Genomic DNA, 19,444 nt, shown 5'->3' on the forward strand with positions numbered 1-19,444 from the left:
TAGGAGTATGCAACAGCCACCTACGTATCACTTCCATAGGGATCGTGAGGATAAGATTAGATTAATTACAGCATGCACAGGGGCATTTAAACAATCATTTTTGCTGTGCTCCATGCATGAATGAAATTGAGAAAAGCCCTTCTAACTGGTACAGTAGGATGTACAGTCCATTGTGCATTCACAATTGTTTGCAGAATGCGTTTTTGTGTGATGCACAGTCATCAACGTTCCTCATTTGGTAATGTTTACTAAGTTTTAACTAATATAATTTGAAAGACATTGGTATCACCTTAAGAAATAAAATTTCATATTATTATTGAGTAAAACTGAAAGTCATTATCAATAAACAAAGTTCCTTTTTCACAAATTACATTAGGTAGCAGAAGAGAATGGATGCATGAACAACAAACACTCAATTTTTGTGGGCTAAGTGATAGACCACAATAGACTTGGAAAATGAGTTCTTTTGACACCGTACAAATTTTTCCACAATTGATAAAAGCTGCAGATTTTTTACAATATATTGAAACAAAAATGAACAAGAATTTATCACATTTATTGAATTAATATGGTAGGATACACATATTTTACCAGGAAACATACAGCACAGGGGACTGTTCTCACAGTCTAGAATGTCAATACTTCAAATTATTCTACCAAAGAACTCTTCCTATATTATAGATATCAGGTATTATGTGAAATTTGTGAAGTATGACAGAATTAACATTATATTTGAGGCAAACACTAAAGCAACATTGTATGAAGCATGATTTAGTGATTCTTCAAGGAAAGTAAATGATATTTGCAGTTTCTGACACTTTTTTGTTCTACTTGATACAATGCAACAAATATCAATTGCAGTGATGTAAAAAGATAACTTGAGTATTTGCTACAGTAGATTGGCAAATGATGGTTTTTTCATGCTTATGTCAAAATTAAGCACTGAAATTACTGAAAGCTATGTCAAGTTCCATATGACAAACATCTATAAATAGAGACAATGTAAACTGAGGATGGCAACACACCAAGCAATAATAACATATGTTACATTCATGTTTAATAATAGTTTTCAAGTTAAATGAATGCAGTGCTGGCAGAAATTACAAAAATCTCACTGGTCAGTATCCTCTATTGTTAAGTTAAGATAAAGGGGGACCATCATCAGCTTCTTCTTCACTTTCATGATGAAGTCTCCTTGCTAATTTTTTATGACTTTTGCGACCAGTTTTCAGTCTGATATGTACTTTCACTCCCTCTGTGGCAGCTTCTGTTGTTTCTACTTCTTCTGTAGCCACTGAAAAGAAGTATAAGAATAGAATTAGGCTCTTGCAACAATACGAAACTGCTCATTTTAAAATGGCTACTGCAGCAATTAATTGTTCTACTGTGTGTCTAAAAGAAAATGGGACTGTATGTAGCAGTCTGAAGAGTGCCAATGCCATAATTATTTACATCCAAAGTTTTTACTTTAAAAATGAGTTTCAAGGCTCTGTTAACATGGGATTACTGTATTTACCCAATTATAAGAATTTTTTTCCCAAATTCATCATTTGAAAAATACATTTGCAGATGGAGCTTTGGCTATTGAGGTCATGTGCAAATTTATTTTGAAGAATTTGGAAGGGCAGGTTGAGCAAATGATACTCGTATTTGAACAGGCTCGATACATTATCGACTTTGTTCGCACAATCATGACATTTGACTTGGGTGGCTCTAGTGCAAGGGATACATGAGGAATTATTAACTAGCGAATGCAACAATCTATTGCTCTGCTTAAAATTTGACAATTTTTTTGAAACCCAGGAGGGAACAGCTGTAAATTCTATCATCTTACGGACCTGTATTGGTGTGTCAGCTCCTGGCTCTACACAAGCAATGACAGAGGGGCTGGCAGACGATATTTTTGGAAACAAGAGACATTGAACATTCTCACGTCAGTATATAAGTGAAATCTGTCAGGATACAAGCGAAATCTGATATGTTCCCACGGTAACCAGAAACTCAGAAGTCGCAACGTATTTGGAAAAAAAGCAGGATATTGCGGAGACATGGCTTAGCCACAGCCTGGCGGATATTTCCAGAGGCTGTGGCTAAGCCATGTCTCTGCAATATCCTTTCTTCCAGGAGTGCTAGTTCTGCAAAGTTCACAGGAGAGCTTCTGTGAAGTTTGGACGGTAGGAGATGAGGTACTGGCATAATTGAAGCTGTGAAGGCGGGTTGTGAGTTGTGCTTGGGTAGCTCAGATGGCAGAGCACTTGCCCATGAGTTCGAGTCTCAGTCTGGCACACAGTTTTATTTGCCAGGAAGTTTCATATCAGCACACACTCCACTGTAGAAAGAAAATCTCATTCTGGAGTCCACAAATTAATGCAAACGATTTCTTTTCATTTATTTTATTTTGCCTTGTGTTATCATGATGTAGACAATCAATAACTGACATACATTTTGGAGAAGTATAATATTAAACTTTTTAGACAGATATTTTATGTCAATAAAACAGTTTCTAATTTTAATTTTGATTAGCCGGAATATGTTAAAAATAAATTTTTCTCAAAGCGGGGTGTCATCTTATAATCAGGGTCATCTTATACTCATGTAATAAGGTATTTGGTGGAAAAATGCACGGAAAAACTGTTAAATGCACAAGAAATGCGTACAGGAAACAAGCTTTTTTTGTTTACATTATAGTGTTATACCCAAATATTTCTATTATCTATCCCATTCCCTTAAATGGCACCAAATGCATATATTATATCTCCAGATTTATTTATTCATATTCAAGAATTCATCTATGGTATAGAAGGAGTTGTCAAGGAGGTATGATTTCAATTTTATTTTGAAAATATTACGGCTGTCTGTCAGACATTTTATTTCATCCGGTAATTTATCAAAACGTTTTATAGCAGCATATTTTACACCTTTCTGTGCCAAAGATAGGTTAAGTAAAGGATAGTGTAGGTCTTTCTTTTTTCTGGTATAGTAGTCATGAATGTCGCTGTTGATTTTAAACTGGTCCATGTTGTTGAGAAAAAATTTCTTTACTGAGTAAATGTACTGTGAAGCAGTTGTACGAATTACTAACCTTTTAAACAGATGCCTACAAGATGTGCCACTATGAACCCCACACATTATTCTAACTACTTTCTTTTGAGCAGTGAATATCTTTTGCCTAAGTGTTGAGTTGCCCCAGAATATTATTCCGTATAACATCAGAGAGTGGAAGCATGCAAAGTATGTTAGCTTACTAATTTCTACATCCTCAAAATTGGCAATTATTCTGATTGCAAAAGTTGCTGAACCTAGTCGCTTTAGGAGATCCAAAATATGACTTTTCCAATTAAGATTCTCATCTATATGTACACCCAAAAACTTAGTATTTTTTTAATTTTAAATTCAGTGCATTAGTATTTGTAAAATGACTCTTTCATATAATGTTCATTAAAAAATGACGATCATTCCACTTGGGACCTGTGGAATGGTACATTAGCTTATTTGTTTTAGTTGTAAATATTTGTCATATATTGTTGTTTTTCTGACATGTTCCACATCTTGGAGGACCTCCTCACTATGGATCAATTGGAATGAAAGTAAATCTAATCTAATCTAATCTAATCTAATGCTCTACCCTGGCTACTGACTTCTTTTGATGTGATAGGTTTATTGAAGGAATTATACCTTTTGCACCAGAAAATTGGATGTACTGTGTTTTTTCAAAGTTCAGAGCAAGCCCATTCGCAGAAAACCGCAGAAACCAATTAATAACTTTTCCAAAGACCTTATTTGTATCATTTTCTATCGGATTTTGTTTTACGGGATTAATAATTATGCTTTTATCATCAGCAAACAGTGTCAGTTCAGCATCTTGTTTCACATAAGAAGGGAGGTCATTCACATATATCAAGAACAGGAGGGGACCCATGATCGAACCTTGTGGAACACCTAATGTAATTTCACCCCAATTAGATGAAGTGAATTTAATTGATGAAAGGAGAAAATACAAAAACGCAGCAAGTGAAGTAGGCAAAAAGGAATACAAACGTCTCAAAAATGAGATTGACAGGAAGTGCAAAATGGCTGAGCAGGGATGGCTAGAGGACAAATGTAAGGATGTAGAGGCTTATCTCACTAGGGGTAAGATAGATACTGCCTACCGGAAAATTAAAGAGACCTTTGGAGAAAAGAGAACTACTTGCATGAATATCCAGAGCTCAGATGGAAACCCAGTTCTAAGCAAAGAAGGGAAAGCAGGAAGGTGGAAGGAGTATATAGAGGGACTATACAGGGGTTATGTTCTTGAGGACAATATTATGGAAATGGAAGAGGAGGTAGATTATGATGAAATAGGAGATATGATACTGCGTGAAGAGTTTGACAGAGCACTGAAAGACCTAAGTCGAAACAAGGCCCCGGGAGTAGACAACATTCCATTACAACTACTGACAGCCTTGGGAGAGCCAGTCCTGACAAAACTCTACCATCTGGTTAGCAAGATGTATGAGACAGGCGAAATTCCCTCAGACTTCAAGAAGAATATAATAATTCCAATCCCAAAGAAAGCAGGTGTTGACAGATGTGAAAATTACCAAACAATCAGTTTAATAAGTCACAGTTGCAAAATACTAACGCGAATTCTTTACAGACGAATGGAAAAACTGGTAGAAGCCGACCTCGGGGAAGATCAGTTTGGATTCCGTAAAAATGTTGGAACACGTAAGGCAATACTGACCTTACGACTTATCTTAGAAGAAAGATTAAGGAAAGGCAAACCTACGTTTCTAGCATTTGTAGACTTAGAGAAAGCTTTTGACAATGTTGACTGGAATACTCTCTTTCAAATTCTGAAGGTGGCAGGGGTAAAATACAGGGAGCGAAAGGCTATCTACAATTTGTACAGAAAGCAGATGGCAGTTATAAGAGTCGAGGGGCATGAAAGGGAAGCAGTGGTTGGGAAGGGAGTGAGACAGGGGTGTAGCCTGTCCCCGATGCTATTCAATCTGTATATTGAGCAAGCAGTAAAGGAAACGAAAGAAAAGTTCGGAGTAGGTATTAAAATCCATGGAGAAGAAATAAAAACTTTGAGGTTCACCGATGACATTGTAATTCTGTCAGAGACAGCAAAGGACTTGGAAGAGCAGTTGAACGGAATGGACAGTGTCTTGAAAGGAGGGTATAAGATGAACATCAACAAAAGCAAAACGAGGATAATGGAATGTAGTCAAATTAAATCAGGTGATGCTGCGGGAATTAGATTAGGAAATGAGACACTTAAAGTAGTAAAGGAGTTTTGCTATTTGGGGAGCAAAATAACTGATGATGGTCGAAGTAGAGAGGATATAAAATCTAGACTGGCAATGGCAAGGAAAGCGTTTCTGAAGAAGAGAAATTTGTTAACATCTAGTATAGTTTCTGAAAGTATTTGTATGGAGTGTAGCCATGTATGGAAGTGAAACATGGACGATAAATAGTTTAGACAAGAAGAGAATAGAAGCTTTCGAAATGTGGTGCTACAGAAGAATGCTGAAGATTAGATGGGTAGATCACATAACTAATGGGGAGGTATTGAATAGAATTGGGGAGAAGAGGAGTTTGTGGCACAACTTGACTAGAAAAAGGGATGGGTTGGTAGAACATGTTCTGAGGCATCAAGGGATCACCAATTTAGTACTGGAGGGCACCATGGAGGGTAAAAATCGTAGAGGGAGACCAAGAGATGAATACACTAAGCAGATTCAGAAGGATGTAGGCTGCAGTAGGTACTGAGAAATGAAGAAGCTTGCACAGGATAGAGTAGCATGGAGAGCTGCATCAAACCAGTCTCAGGACTGAAGGCCACAACAACAACAACAACAACATCAACAACAACAACAACAACAACAGATGAAGTGGCAAACTCATTTGAATCACTTGAGCATATAAAGAGACTTTTTGCTTCCTGTTCTGTAGGTATGACTTAAACCACTTGTATGCTGTTCCATTTATACCATAGAATTGTAATTTCTCTAACACAATGTCATGGTTCACACATTCAAATGCCTTGGATAAGTCACAGAATATTCCTACTGGTGACATTTTACTTTTTAAAGACTATTATGTGGACAGTGAAATTGTATATTGCTGTCTCAGTGTGGGTATTGTACAAGTTATTGTTTTTAGTATCATGTCCCCCCCCCCCTCCCCTTTTTCTTACACTAAACAACTGATATTATGTATTTCAAAAATATTAGTACCTACTTTGGAGTATGAAATCAGAAACGTATTGCATAAATAAAATGATTGGACGAAACAACAATTCACGTGCTGAAAACATATATTCACTTATGAAATTTGTTATTAACAACCCATCCCAGTTGAAAAATAATAGCGAAATGTATAGATACAACACTAGAAGAAAGGATGATCTTCACTATTCTGGGTTAAATTAGACTTTGGCACAGAAAGGAGTGAAGTATGCAGGCACAAAAATCTTTGCTCATTTTCCAAATAGCATTAAAAGTCTGACATATAGCCAACCAACATTTAAAAATAAATTAAAAGAATTTCTGAATGACAACTCCTTCTACTCAAAAGAAGAATTTTTAAGATATGAAGTAGTAACTCTCTCTCTCTCTCTCTCTCTCTCTCTCTCTCTCTGTGTGTGTGTGTGTGTGTGTGTGTGTGTGTGTGTGTGTGTGTGTGTGTGTGTCCCTTATGTTAAATTGACAAGTTCCACATCATTACTAAATGTCGTATTCATGATCTATGGAACAAGTATTAATGTAATGAAGAAATCCATTGATCGTATAAAAATGCCATCAGCATCCAGTCAAATATTTGTCGGTGTCTATAATCATATATTGTTCATATACATTTCTTTATTTTACATAAACATTTTGATTAGCAAATGCCAGGAATGTGGAAACCATTTTAGGCTAGAGAAAAGTGGCATAAGACTAATTTAATGACTAAAATACAAACTAACGTTACTCTGAGGATTTGTTTAACCCTTCGAGTACCACTGGTTTCAGCCCAAAACCACAATTTCTCTCTCTTTCTTTTCAGGGTGGTGGTGTTAACCAAGGTTTTAGCATGAAAACTCCAATGCTGTTGCAAGACAGAGACATCTAGTGGTACAATGAGGTACTTCTACTATGAATGTAGTACACTGCAGTAGTCACTTATAGCATTCAAAGTAACAGTTGGCACAGAGGTTGTGCTATGTGAAATACATCTAACGTTATTGTAACATAAATTTTAGTTTTTACTACTGCTTTTATGAATGTTTTTGAAATGACTTGGGCAGCATAGCTTTGACACAAAATTTTTTAAATTTTGGGCCCATTTTTGCTTGTTATTGAGGGCTACAATTTATTTTAGGCATTGTGTGGTCATGGAAGTTTCGAGATGGAGGTTGTGTCTAGGAAAACAATATCCTTAAATAACTGAGTGTTTACTTTTTGCCAATTTCTTTTTGTATTCATTGCTTATTATGATGACAAAGATTATGTGAAAATTTTTAATTTTTTTTATCATATTGGTTGGACTCAAAGGCTTAAAAAGTAGCTGACTTTAACTACACCATACAAGAGAGCCCACTACAATTGCACTGCACGTTGAGACAAGCACCAGTAATTATATCACCAACAGTTCTTTCCAGGATTGTAAATAAGGGCAGCAACTAAGCTTATATGCACAATACAATTAATACTTCTGAAAGAGATGTTAGTTAAAAAACACCCAAAATAAATTCCTTCAGAAAATCTACTAAAGTAGCTTATGTGTATTCATTAAAAGACAATGTAATGCCTTGGAATGCATGTTCATAATCCCATAATTCACAAATATATTTCTCCTTGTTTAATAGCTTTGCAGAGTAACACAGTAAGTTTGAACCTTTCCAATGATTCAGAAATCTGAGTGCACAAACTAACACTGCCACAGAAGCATTAGGGGGAAGAAAAAAAAACTATTTCAGAGGAAAGGTTCTTGTCTAAGACTATCAGAACTTCTTTGATGGTTAGAAGGTAATTAGATACACATACCCCAAGCTCTTATCAAAAAGGAAATACTGTTTTCCTTCTCCTTTAGTTATGCACCATATTATTTGACATCTACTCAGTGCCCACATAACTACATACAATGAACATACCCCACATCCAACATGTCCATAATTTACCACCAACCTACACTTTTGTTCTACAACCACATTTTCTGGCATTTTATTGGAAAGATCAGCATATTATCATCTGGCAGGAGCTGTCAGGATCTGCATTTAGTAAACTCACATGACAATTTTCCATTTAGCTTTTAACCAACAGTGCGGCTCCCCCCCTTGCAGGTTCGAGTCCTCCATCAGGCATGGGTGTGTGTGTTGTCCATAGCGTAAGTTAGTTGAAGTTAGATTAAGTAGTGTGTAGGCTTAGGGACCGATGACCTCAGCAGTTTGGTCCCATAAGACCTTACCACAAATTTCCAATTTTTTTACCCAACAACAGTACGAGATTGGGTACTTCCTGGGTTCCAGTAGCAAATGTGTTTTAAGTTTAATATATTTTTATCTTTTTAAAGCTCTGTCATAAAAAGATGTAGAGACTGGGGGTTATTAGCTCAGCTATGTACAAGAATGCTCCCCAGAGAAGTGAGGACAGGGTGGAATTAAATTCACCCCACACATGGACTGCCTGTTGAAGTAAACATGAGGGGTAAGATAAATAATTGCCCTCTTCTTAATATAATTCCATCATTCTCCCTAGTGCATCCCAGACATACTCTATTGGATTCAAATCGGGAGAGCGAGCAAGCCATGCCATGCATGCAATATCTTCTGTTTCCAATAAAACATCAACCACACATACTCTATAAGGTTGAGCATTATGGTCCGTCAATACAAAGTCAGGGCCCACAGCACCTAGGTCCTAAAATCTTGTCTCAATACCTGATAGCAGTTAAACCTTGCCAGTTCATCTGTACAATTTCGTGATGAGTTGTTCATGGTCAACATAATCCCTGCCCACACCATTAGGGTCCTCCTTGATGTTGGTCTCTTTCCACACTCATTGGGTCCCGAGATCGAGTTCCATGTTCCCTCCAGATGTGAATCCATTGAGAATCATTCGCCGGACCAAATCGGGACTCATCCGCAAAAAGAACATTGGCTCACTTTTCAACCGTTCAGGCGGCATGTCAACGACTCCACTCTAGATGTTCCCTTCTGTGAAGATGTGTTAGAGATAAACATATAAACAATAAAGGCCAATGTGTTTAAGCCTTCTGTACACCGTTTGCCTCATTACGACATGCTCAGTGGATGCTGTGGGGTCAGATGCCAGTTGCCGACGCACTACTAAAGTGGTACTGTCGTGCCCTTACAACTAAATAAAGGTCCTCTCTTTCTGATGTCAAATGGTCGGTCCTGTCCTGGTCTTTGAGATACAGTTTCGGTCTCTATAAACTGTCACCACATCTGAGAAACAACAGAATGATTCACATGCAGGGTGTATACGTGGACAAGGAAAAAGAAAATCCCGGATTTTTCGGTTAAAAATACAATTTCTCCCGGATGAAAATACACTTTTTCATGTTAAGTGACAGTATACTCTTCCTCGGCACAGTAAAACTCATCAATCCTTCGAATGTTTATGGTTTTATAAACCGGAATAGAATTTCCCGGCACTTTAGAAAACGACTCTCGGGGGGGAAAAGCACGTTTTGAAAGACCTTTGATATACAGCAACGTGTACGCTGCATATTTTCGTATTACGAAGGTATAAATTTTAATTCCACCAAACACCACATGTTGCTTTCCGAAACATTGAAATCGAGGTTGCGATGCGCTTTTGTAAGACAGTCATAGCTCATGTCACGCATCTTGCCAGCTGATGGCAGCATACAAAATGTGATGTAGTAAGCCAATAGCAAGATTACTCTTCAGTAGCGCGAACATTTTTGATGATGACGTAAATGTCTGATCTTCTGGGCTCGAAATTCTTCTAAATGGTTGTCCTCAAAGAGTTGATTTTTAAATGAAAGTCGAACGCTTTGTGATTTAAGAAATTCATCGTACATTCTCGCACATAGTTCATCTTGCGTAAAAGGAAATCTGCTTTGAATGTAACGCAATATTACTTATATGGATATGGTGATATGGTGTCTGTTCTTTCGGACATGTCTGAAAGAACAGCCACCATATCCATGTAAGTATATAGTTCTGGCAACACCGGCCATGACCTCCTTCTCCTGTGCGGATGCACACACATTCCCCGAACTCTTACGGGACTTGGTAAGAATGTCTTCCACGAGTAATGAGTGTGTTGGGGTGGGACACTACGAATGTAGTGTGTGGACATACAAGGTGAGAATGTGGGTCTCGTGGGAGGCGTGTGTGGGATAGTCCCTACAGTCGCGCTATCCTCTGTGCCCTCGGTGGCTCAGATGGATAGAGCGTTTGCCATGTAAGCAGGAGATCCCAGGTTCGAGTCCCGCTCAGGACACAAATTTTCACCTGTCCCCGCGTCCGTCAGCAGCTATAGGTATTAATATAATTCTAATTTCATTCGCAATATTTTCCCGCGACGTGTTAGAAATAGGTTCGTTTCAGCAGTTGTAAGAGAGCGCCACATAACAGGCGTCACCGCGCTTGCACAGCTACGATGACGCAGGAAGCCCATATGTTCATATGTGTAAAACATTAAAAGATTTCACATATGTCATAAAAGAAACAAGACATCAGTTGATGCTTCAAGAGTGTCGGAATTTCGTGAACCATACCAAAATGCATAATTCTGCTTAAAATGCACATTCGTATGTAAATTTTCTTGGAGTACCAGTACTGTATTATCTAATGTTTGGTTTTTTTATTATGGCATAATGCCATACATGCACTTGAAATGCAGCGAACAGTTGAAAATAGCCAATAGCGTGAAATTAAACACTTCTTTTCAAATAAATTGACTGCCTCAGCAGAAAAGATTAATTTTAAGCCAAATCTCTTTAGCAAACCGGCAAAAATAACTTCATTTTCCTGTAAGGCGATTAATGCTCGACTATCAGAAAGGTGGAAATAAAATCTGAAACTAATAACATATTTTCGCCTTCCGTAATTGTGCCACTGTATTTTAATTCATCTGATAGCTCCCGGCCACAAAATTCCGTTTTGTCATCATTTAACGTGAGAGCAATAAACGAAGAGGAAACAACAAAATCACTGAACGTAAACACAGGTCACATGGAGACTCTCCACCTCAACTCGGACTGCTCTGTGTATCAGCCCCAGATTTACTATATTTCCCAGAAGCGGGAGAACGTATTACTCATACGTGACTCAACTGCGCATGCTCAAGAGCCCGCCCGCAAAAGCTCAAATGAATCTAATTTAAACAGTTGTCACGTCACGCTCATTGCAGGCAATTTGTTGTTATAAAGCATTGCATAGTCTTCCTAAAGCCTTTGACACACACTGCTGTTGGCAGACGCTTGTATGAGCACTGTTTTGTTGTTGTATATGGTGCCTTTCCTTTGCAACTTAAGTTTTATTTTCGTTTTTTTTTTCTCTCGGTCATGTTTTGTTGCCGCGGTATTATTCTGCAGCAGCAGGATACAGTGTTATCCTTTTGTGGTGTCACCACCAGACACCACACTTGCTAGGTGGTAGCCTTTAAATCGGCCGTGGTCCATTAGTATATGTGGGACCCGCGTGTCGCCACTATCAGTGATTGCAGACCGAGCGCCGCCACACGGCAGGTCTAGAGAGACTTCCTAGCACTCGCCGCAGTTGTACAGCCGACTCTGCTAGTGATGGTTCACTGACAAAATACGTTCTCATTTGCCGAGACGATAGTTAGCATAGCCTTCAGCTACGTCATTTGCTACGACCTAGCAAGGCGCCATTATCAGTTGCTATTGATATTGTGAAGAATGTACAGACAAGAGCTACATTCAACATTGATGGATTAAAGTTAAGTATTCCACCATCTGCGTCCGTTTTTCTGGGTTCCAGACCTCACGCCAGCCTGCGTGAGCTTAAACTTGTGCCTTTCGGCTTCCTCCAAACTCTGTGGGTTGGCTCTCCTGCCAATCCACAACACCTTTGTTAGAGTATTGGTTCTTACCAGTCAAAATCACAAAAATTTAACTGAAAACCAAAACAATGAAAAATTCCCAGAATTCTAAACAATACTCGGGTTTTCCCTGTTTTTCTCCTGGATGAAAAAATTCCTGGGTTTTTCCCGGATCTCCCGGTTGTCCCAGATCGTATACACCCTGACATTAAGCTACTGGGCCACATTAGTTTGCAATTCTCCTGCTCACATTCTTCCTATGGCCCTCCACTGCAGAGTGTCTGATAGGCTTCTTCTCTGTGCCATATTGCACCATTGGTAACTGTGTACACAGCAGTTGTGGATGAGGGACTACCCGGCAAACACTACCTCATTTGATTGGTGCCCTTACGTCATCGTTGGCATGGTTGCCCGTCGACTGGAATGCTACCTTCTGTGCAGAACACGATTGCATGGACATGTGCTGACAGTTTGTATGATTGTATCGTGAATTAGACGCAGAACGGTAAAGTATTGGTTTGTTGCTTTAATTTTGGACAACAGTGTAGTTTGCAACATACTTATTTTATATAATATCACACGCTAACATTGAACAATATGGATGTTATCTCACAGTGTCAACACACACACACACACACACACACACACACACACACACACACACACAGAGAGAGAGAGAGAGAGAGAGAGAGAGAGAGAGAGAGAGAGAGAGAGAGAGAAACTAGCAATGTGGCTTAAATTGAGTATGAGGCAATTGTCAGCTTTTAATTTGGTTGCAACCATAATTGAAAGAGCAACGTAAAGATGCTCACTGGATTTTATCAGTAGGTTCTCAAAGTAAATTCTTAAGAAGTCAACTTAACAAGTGTGCTTGAACATCAAAAGCACTTACCTGCATCAGAATCACAGGATGGTACTTCTAACTCCACCTGCTGCCTCGCTGTTGAGAACACACTTTCCAGTACAATAGAGTCTTCATGCAACAAAGACAATTCTTCATTGTATTTTCGTGCATTGCGGCACATCAAATTGAAGTCTCTCTCCAGGTCATCGACAGTACTGTACTATGTTAAAAATGGGGACATAGTAGATTTAATCATCAAGATAAATATCTGTATAAAACATATATAAAGACAAGAGCACTTTGAGCATATTTACCAAGAAAATACCAGTCCTGTGAATTTTAAAGTCACCTCTTCCACAATAATGGACGGAAATTAGAATTAGCAAAAAAGAAACTGCAGCTATTAATGGTGCTGGTCAATAAATGAAACATCAATTTTCCCCATGTCTATATTATTGAACTTATCTTTCAAGTGAACAAGGTCAGTATTACTTACTACATTTACCAACTATGTTTTGTGCAAATGGTGTTCTCAGAGAACTTTGCCTCCAATAGATTTGATTTTATTGGTTGAAGATAGAGAACAGACACTCATTTTTTTATGCAAGATGCAAAAAATATCCCCTCAAATCCTAGACATATGGGGAAATTGAAAAAGAAAGAACAGATTTCAACTGGTTATTAAAGATAAACTATGAAAGACAGAAAAACATTTTACATGTCACTGCACAGAGGAAGGTTCAAAGTTTTATGTTCCATGGACACTATACCATATACCCAACATTAGTACTATGTGTTGCTCAAGAAACACTGAAACAGAAGTCAGGGTTCCCACAGGCTCTGGAAATCAGGGAAATTTGAAAAAACACTGGAAAAATCTAATTTCTGTCTCAGTAGATGAAATGGTTAGTTTATTGAGGTGTTATGCATCCTCGCTGGCTGGGTGCAGCTGAGTGTGTGCGCTGCTTCTCTAGTCCCTCATTCCTATTGCTTCTTTCCTTCCAATCACTCCCCTAATCTTGCAGTCACATCTGCCACCACTTCTTGCCGCTAGCCTAGCAGCTGCTGAAGAGAGGCAGGGAGGCATGAGAGTGGTTTATTTGGATCTGATTTTCAGAGACCGAAGATGCAGCAGCTGGAGACAGCGGTCATGTGCGCATGAGTTGTGTCCGAGTGACTGTCTGAATGTATTTGTGCTCTCATTTTCTGACAAAATCTGAGGCTGAAAATTTAATTGTAAGAGTGCGATTGACTTTTCTACGTGCCTGTGAGTTGCTACTGATACTCATTATAAATTGATCCTCAGAGTATTTGAACAAGTTATCTGTTGCATGGATTGATCACCGAAGTCTCAATTCATTAACATGCTGTCTGTGGCTCATGAATAACTGGCAACACGAGTGGATTTCCATGATGGGCAAAAACTGGAGGCTGTCTCTGTGGGTATCTGTAATGGATTGGGCCTGCCGATTTGAAGCCATTCGGATTCCACTAATATGTCAGTTTCTGGCAGTTTGTACACTATGTACTCGCATATTTCTCAAAAGAAAAATCACACAATACCTATAAAATAATAGACATAACACAGTGGTAATAATCAACAATAATGAACATACCAGAACCAACATTTTATTGGTGCTTACCTACAGTGTTGGTTTACACAATTCTTCCCCTCCTTATACACTTCTTTCAAGAGGCCTACTTTTTTCTGAGGTTATTTCTGAAATCAGCGTAGGTATTTTAAACCTGTCTTGCAACTCCAAGGAAATGCGCATTTTTGTCACCAAATGTGTTTCGTTTTATTGAAATAAAATAACATCAGTGGCCTTAACGAAACACATATACCATTTGGCTTGCTTTCTCTGTATAAAAACAGTTCATTACAAAAGATATTGATGTTAGTACTTAAGATTTTTGCTCACGTCAGGAAATGCCATCTGCTTGCAAGTTTTTTAAAGATATTTCCTCAATTGCACTATTGTTTCATGTACCATAGCTGCAAAGACAGATCGTCTTACTCTTGATATCTCAAAATTTGTCACGGAAAACTGCTAAAACTTGTCTGGAAATCAGGGAATTTCACTTAGAGAAACTTGTGGCAACCCTGGCACTCCATTTCATTTTACACGAGAAACAACAGGTCCCTGCAATACCTCAAGGAGAAAGTGAGACATTCATGCATGAAAATGAAATCATTGGAATCTTCATGGTGCTGAGTAAAAAACCAATTTTGCAACATGTCCAGGTATGACATTTCTCTCACAGTTTCCTCCATAAAAAGAAAATTCCATACACTTTGTGAACATAAATGCATTAAACACATTCAGTTTCAGTGAGGCTCTTTCACATTTGACCACGATGCTGGATTTTGTGACACCCCCCCCCTCCCTCCCCCACCCCAAAAAATTCTTACATTATGGCAGTTTACTTTATCTAACAGTGGATATGTCGATTTGCCCAAATGGTGAGTCATTCAGAAAAAGTGTCCTCTGCCATATCCTGGAGAACTGAAATGCAGAAGTTGTACCTTGTGTTAAGGTCACTGGGAGAACTGCTGCAGAAACTGTAACTTATAAGGCTTCATATGCAAGTGTCATTTCAGAACACACCACACTGTTGCTTGAGAAAGTTGAAACTCCTGGCCAGCTCATCTTGTGGATTTCCAAGGGCTCCATGTGAATGCATCCCAAACATGCTTGAAATTTTCATCAAATGTGTGTGGCCAACCAGTGCTCTTCGCTTTACATATGCAACAAATTTCCAAGAATTATGTATGCCTGCTTACAGCAGGATTGAGATCATGTGTCTCTGACCAGGCTATCACTGACACCATGACCCTGTCAAGTGTGGGTACTCCTGTGTTGTGAAAGAGCTGACTGGTGAGCGGAATGGCATTCTGCTGTCTTCACTGATGAGGGCAGGATATACATGTGTATGGATAATCCTCATGAGCTGCCTATTCCAGAGTGCATTTACCCACAACATACAGGTCCCACCCCAGACTTTGTTTTGTGTGTGTGTGTTTTTGTGTAAGGGGTGGGGGCATCAGTTACAACTTGCAGTCGGTTATGGTGTTTCTGTAGGGTAAAGTAACCAGAGACTGCTACACTGGCCAGGCAGTTATCCTCAGGCTACCACCATTTCTTCAAGAGGGAAGTGATGTTCTTTTTCAGCAGGACAAAGCACGGCCACATATGGCTTATGCGATGCAACATGCTCTTCGTGGTGTACTACAACTTCCCTGGTAATCAACATCACCAGATCTCTCGCCAAATTGAACACACATGGAACATGACAAAGTGAGAACTTGCTCGTTCCCCATGGCCTGTAAGAGCCATCACAAAATTGCAAGAAAAGGCACATCATGCTTGGGAAAATCTATTGCAGGATGCCATCAGGACACCTTTAGGATCATTTGCATGTGAGGGTGCATACGTGTTGCCTACAGAGGGGGTACAGTGTTTACTGATGTGACTGATCTGAATTTTTATCATATACTTCTACAATGATGAACTATGTGCCCCCTCACATGTCAATAAGTGACCTTGTCCAACAATGGAAAATCCAGGATGGAATGTAACAATATTATGAAAAGGATAGTTGCTGCTCACCATATAGCAGAGATGCTGAGTTGCAGATAGGCACAACAAAAAGACTGTAATGCAATAAGCTTCCGGCCAACAAGGCCTTTGTCAAAAATAGACAACACACACACACACACACACACACACACACACACACACAACTGACACACACATGACCACAGTCTCTGGCAGTTGAAGCCAGACTACATTGTCCTTGAGACTGTCACACTCCCCTCTCCCAGCAGTGTGTAATCAGTCTGTAGATGTGAGCGGAAACACTGAAGTGGCGGTGATGGCCACAGGAGGTTTCATACCAAACTAAAATTTTTCTAGACTGATACTAATAAATGGATAAATGTTTCTTGGTTTTCTTGTGGCATCTGACTTGCGTGTTTACTCGAGTTGTCAACAACTTCCTCTTTTGTTGTCACTGTCAGGAGTTAACTCTCGTTACTCCATCGCGGAAATCAAGACAGTCTCTGACGGCATGTGGAAGGAACATTGCTAGCCTTTCAACATAGTGCCCATTTTCATGCACCATTAAGGGAACAGGGACTATTTTGGCTGAAGTTGTTGTTATAGTTCTAGTACAGTCTTATCTCTATGGCTTTTTTGATGACCAAATTCCAGTAGGTAGATACAAAGGATAAGATTTTCATTTCATCAGCTATAATCATATCTTTTAGCAGTGAAGGTCATAACTCACCAAGTGTAGTAGAGGCATTGAGTAGTTGAGAAGCACACAAACAACTATTGAAAACTTGCTAGCTTCTTGTCAAATCCTTTTTCGAGATAGAGAAAGAATACACACATACAATACACACACATATGCTGTGTGCAGATTGCAGTAATCAGCTCTACAGTCACAGGCACTTATTTGTATCCGTGCAGTCCTGTGCACTGAGCCTGTATTCCTCTGCTGATGAGTACTTAGGTTGCTGCTCAGCCTCTCAACAGCCAGTTCTGCTCTGGGCTCTAGACCAACTGCTAGCCACCCTCACTCACGTCTATGCTTTCAGACCACAATGCTTGCTGCTGCTACCCATCAGAAGTGCCATTTAAAACCTTTGCTGGGATCATCAGCTGCTGGACATCTGTCAGTCACTCCTGTGCCTGGACCTGCATCTTGACAGCCTACGAGCTCACACCCTCGTGGTAGAGTGTTGTTAGAGTGCCTGCTCAAGATTTGTGCACTCCAGCCTCTGCTCATGGTTTACCGGCTGCAGTGCCAGGTCCTCGTCTCACCTGTTACCCATCCTCCACCCTCTCCACACTGACACTGTTGTTGCCACACCATGTCGTGTTCTGCCTGGACTATACAGCCATGGCCGACACTCTTCCTGAGGGTGGCACTGGCCAGACAGATAGGGATGACAAGACCTCTTCTACATGTGTGTTTCTGTGTTTCTTGATCTGTCTTCGCATTTCGTTGGAGCAGGGTTCATTCTTTCTCAACTGTTCATGTGTTTTTCAATCATATGCATTTCTGCTTGTGTCATCTGTCTTGATGGAGCAGCAGATTCATGTTATTCTGTTGTGACAGTCTGTATTCACATCCTACTATAGTACACCTCATCCACCTATGTACTGGATGTGGACTCTTCCTTTCTTGGGTTCTGTATCTAAGCTCATTTGTGTAGTTGTCTCACTTTCGGTAGGCACTCTTTTTTCCATTTAGTTTTCATGTTTCTTGGTAGATGAAAGTTACTGGCAATATTCTCTCTATGGAATAGTTCAAGTGGTCTGTTCATGTACTGTCCAATGTGCATTCTCTCACTTGCTGTTGTTGGTCCGGGTTGTTTCCAGTAGTTCCTTAGCAAGTTTCTCATCTTTCTGTGGCTCACTGGAGCCATTGTTGCCTCAAGCCTTTCATCCTGGGTCAGCCAATGCTGAATCTGCTATGGAGCATCTCTCTGCTCACTCTGGTACTACAGTTTTTCCCACAGTGTTCTCAGTGAGCACGATCAGGATCTGTGTTCGGATGGGGTGTCCAGCAGTTTGTGATTTACAAGCTGGATTACCTTCCATCAAGTTTGTTGCAATGTTGTCATATCGCAGGACTCACCCTTTAATGTTCACTGAGTTCTCAGACAGAAGTACTTTTGGCATCAGCCCAGCCCTCTCACATGACAACGTCAGATACAAACTTCTCTTCGAAGGCCCATCAGCTTCAGTCTAGCTGTCGTTGGCCTAGTCGTGGCCAGTCATGTGATTGCCAGTCCCATTGACGTTGATGCCCGCTCTCTCGCCAGCTGGCCCTTCAGTCATTAGTAGTTCTATTCCAGCTGGCACTTGCGATGCAGTTACCAGCCGTCGCTGCCATTGAGGCCGTCTAAACAATTTCAGTGGGTGCTGCTGCGGCTGTCCATTCGGGCACTTCCGCAGCCACATTCAGCCTCGCCGCAGTCAGTTCTCTTGGCACTGTTACCAGGTATCACTACCACAGCCTCCTCTATGACCATCGCCACCTGTCCTGCTGTTTTTCTGAACCTTGTGCTGAACATTTGCCACCAGCCCTGCCTAAGCCCAGTTTTCCCCGCCATTGACTATGGAGCTCAGTGGCTGTTCCCCTATGTGGGTGAAGTGTGGTCCTTTAGTTAGGATAATTTTTTGATTGTATTAGATTGTATTACAGTGCTCACCAAGTCCTTCCTCCCTTGGGTGCTGAGATGGTTGTGCTATCTCTCTTAAGGGGGTACATGCAGGGCAGGGGTCCTGCATATTTGGCCATCACATCCACAGATGTGCTTTGCAGACTAAGTACAGTCCCTGCTTTACGTTGAGTCGCATCTGCTGTTGAAGCTGATTTATACAATGTCTCTAGATATTAGCGACAGTTAATGAATGTATTTCTCGTTAACTTTATCTCAAGAAATGTATGACGTATGATAAACATGTAATATTTTCTTTGCTGTGAAGATGGTTTAAAACTGAAAGCGGTTGCAAAAAAATATTATAATGGACAGCATAGTGTCACGCATTTC

At 39.8% G+C, this 19,444-nt stretch overlaps 1 protein-coding gene across 3 annotated transcripts in view; it reads right to left on the reverse strand.

Annotated features, from left to right (window-relative positions):
- Positions 1-535: 535 nt before the first annotated feature.
- Positions 536-19,444, reverse strand: part of LOC126262281 (ATP-dependent helicase brm-like) — a 230,190-nt gene continuing 211,281 nt past the window's right edge. For all 3 annotated transcript variants that reach the window (XM_049958810.1, XM_049958801.1, XM_049958819.1), the window contains exons 25-26: positions 12,925-13,096; positions 536-1,294 (exon numbers count right to left, since the gene is read on the reverse strand). In XM_049958810.1, the coding sequence (XP_049814767.1) occupies positions 1,140-1,294; positions 12,925-13,096 (327 nt within the window). In that variant the 3' untranslated portion in view covers positions 536-1,139. The remainder of the gene's footprint in view (positions 1,295-12,924; positions 13,097-19,444) is intronic.

Source organism: Schistocerca nitens, chromosome 1 (assembly GCF_023898315.1).
Source record: "Schistocerca nitens isolate TAMUIC-IGC-003100 chromosome 1, iqSchNite1.1, whole genome shotgun sequence".
Classification (NCBI taxonomy): Eukaryota; Metazoa; Arthropoda; class Insecta; order Orthoptera; family Acrididae; genus Schistocerca; species Schistocerca nitens.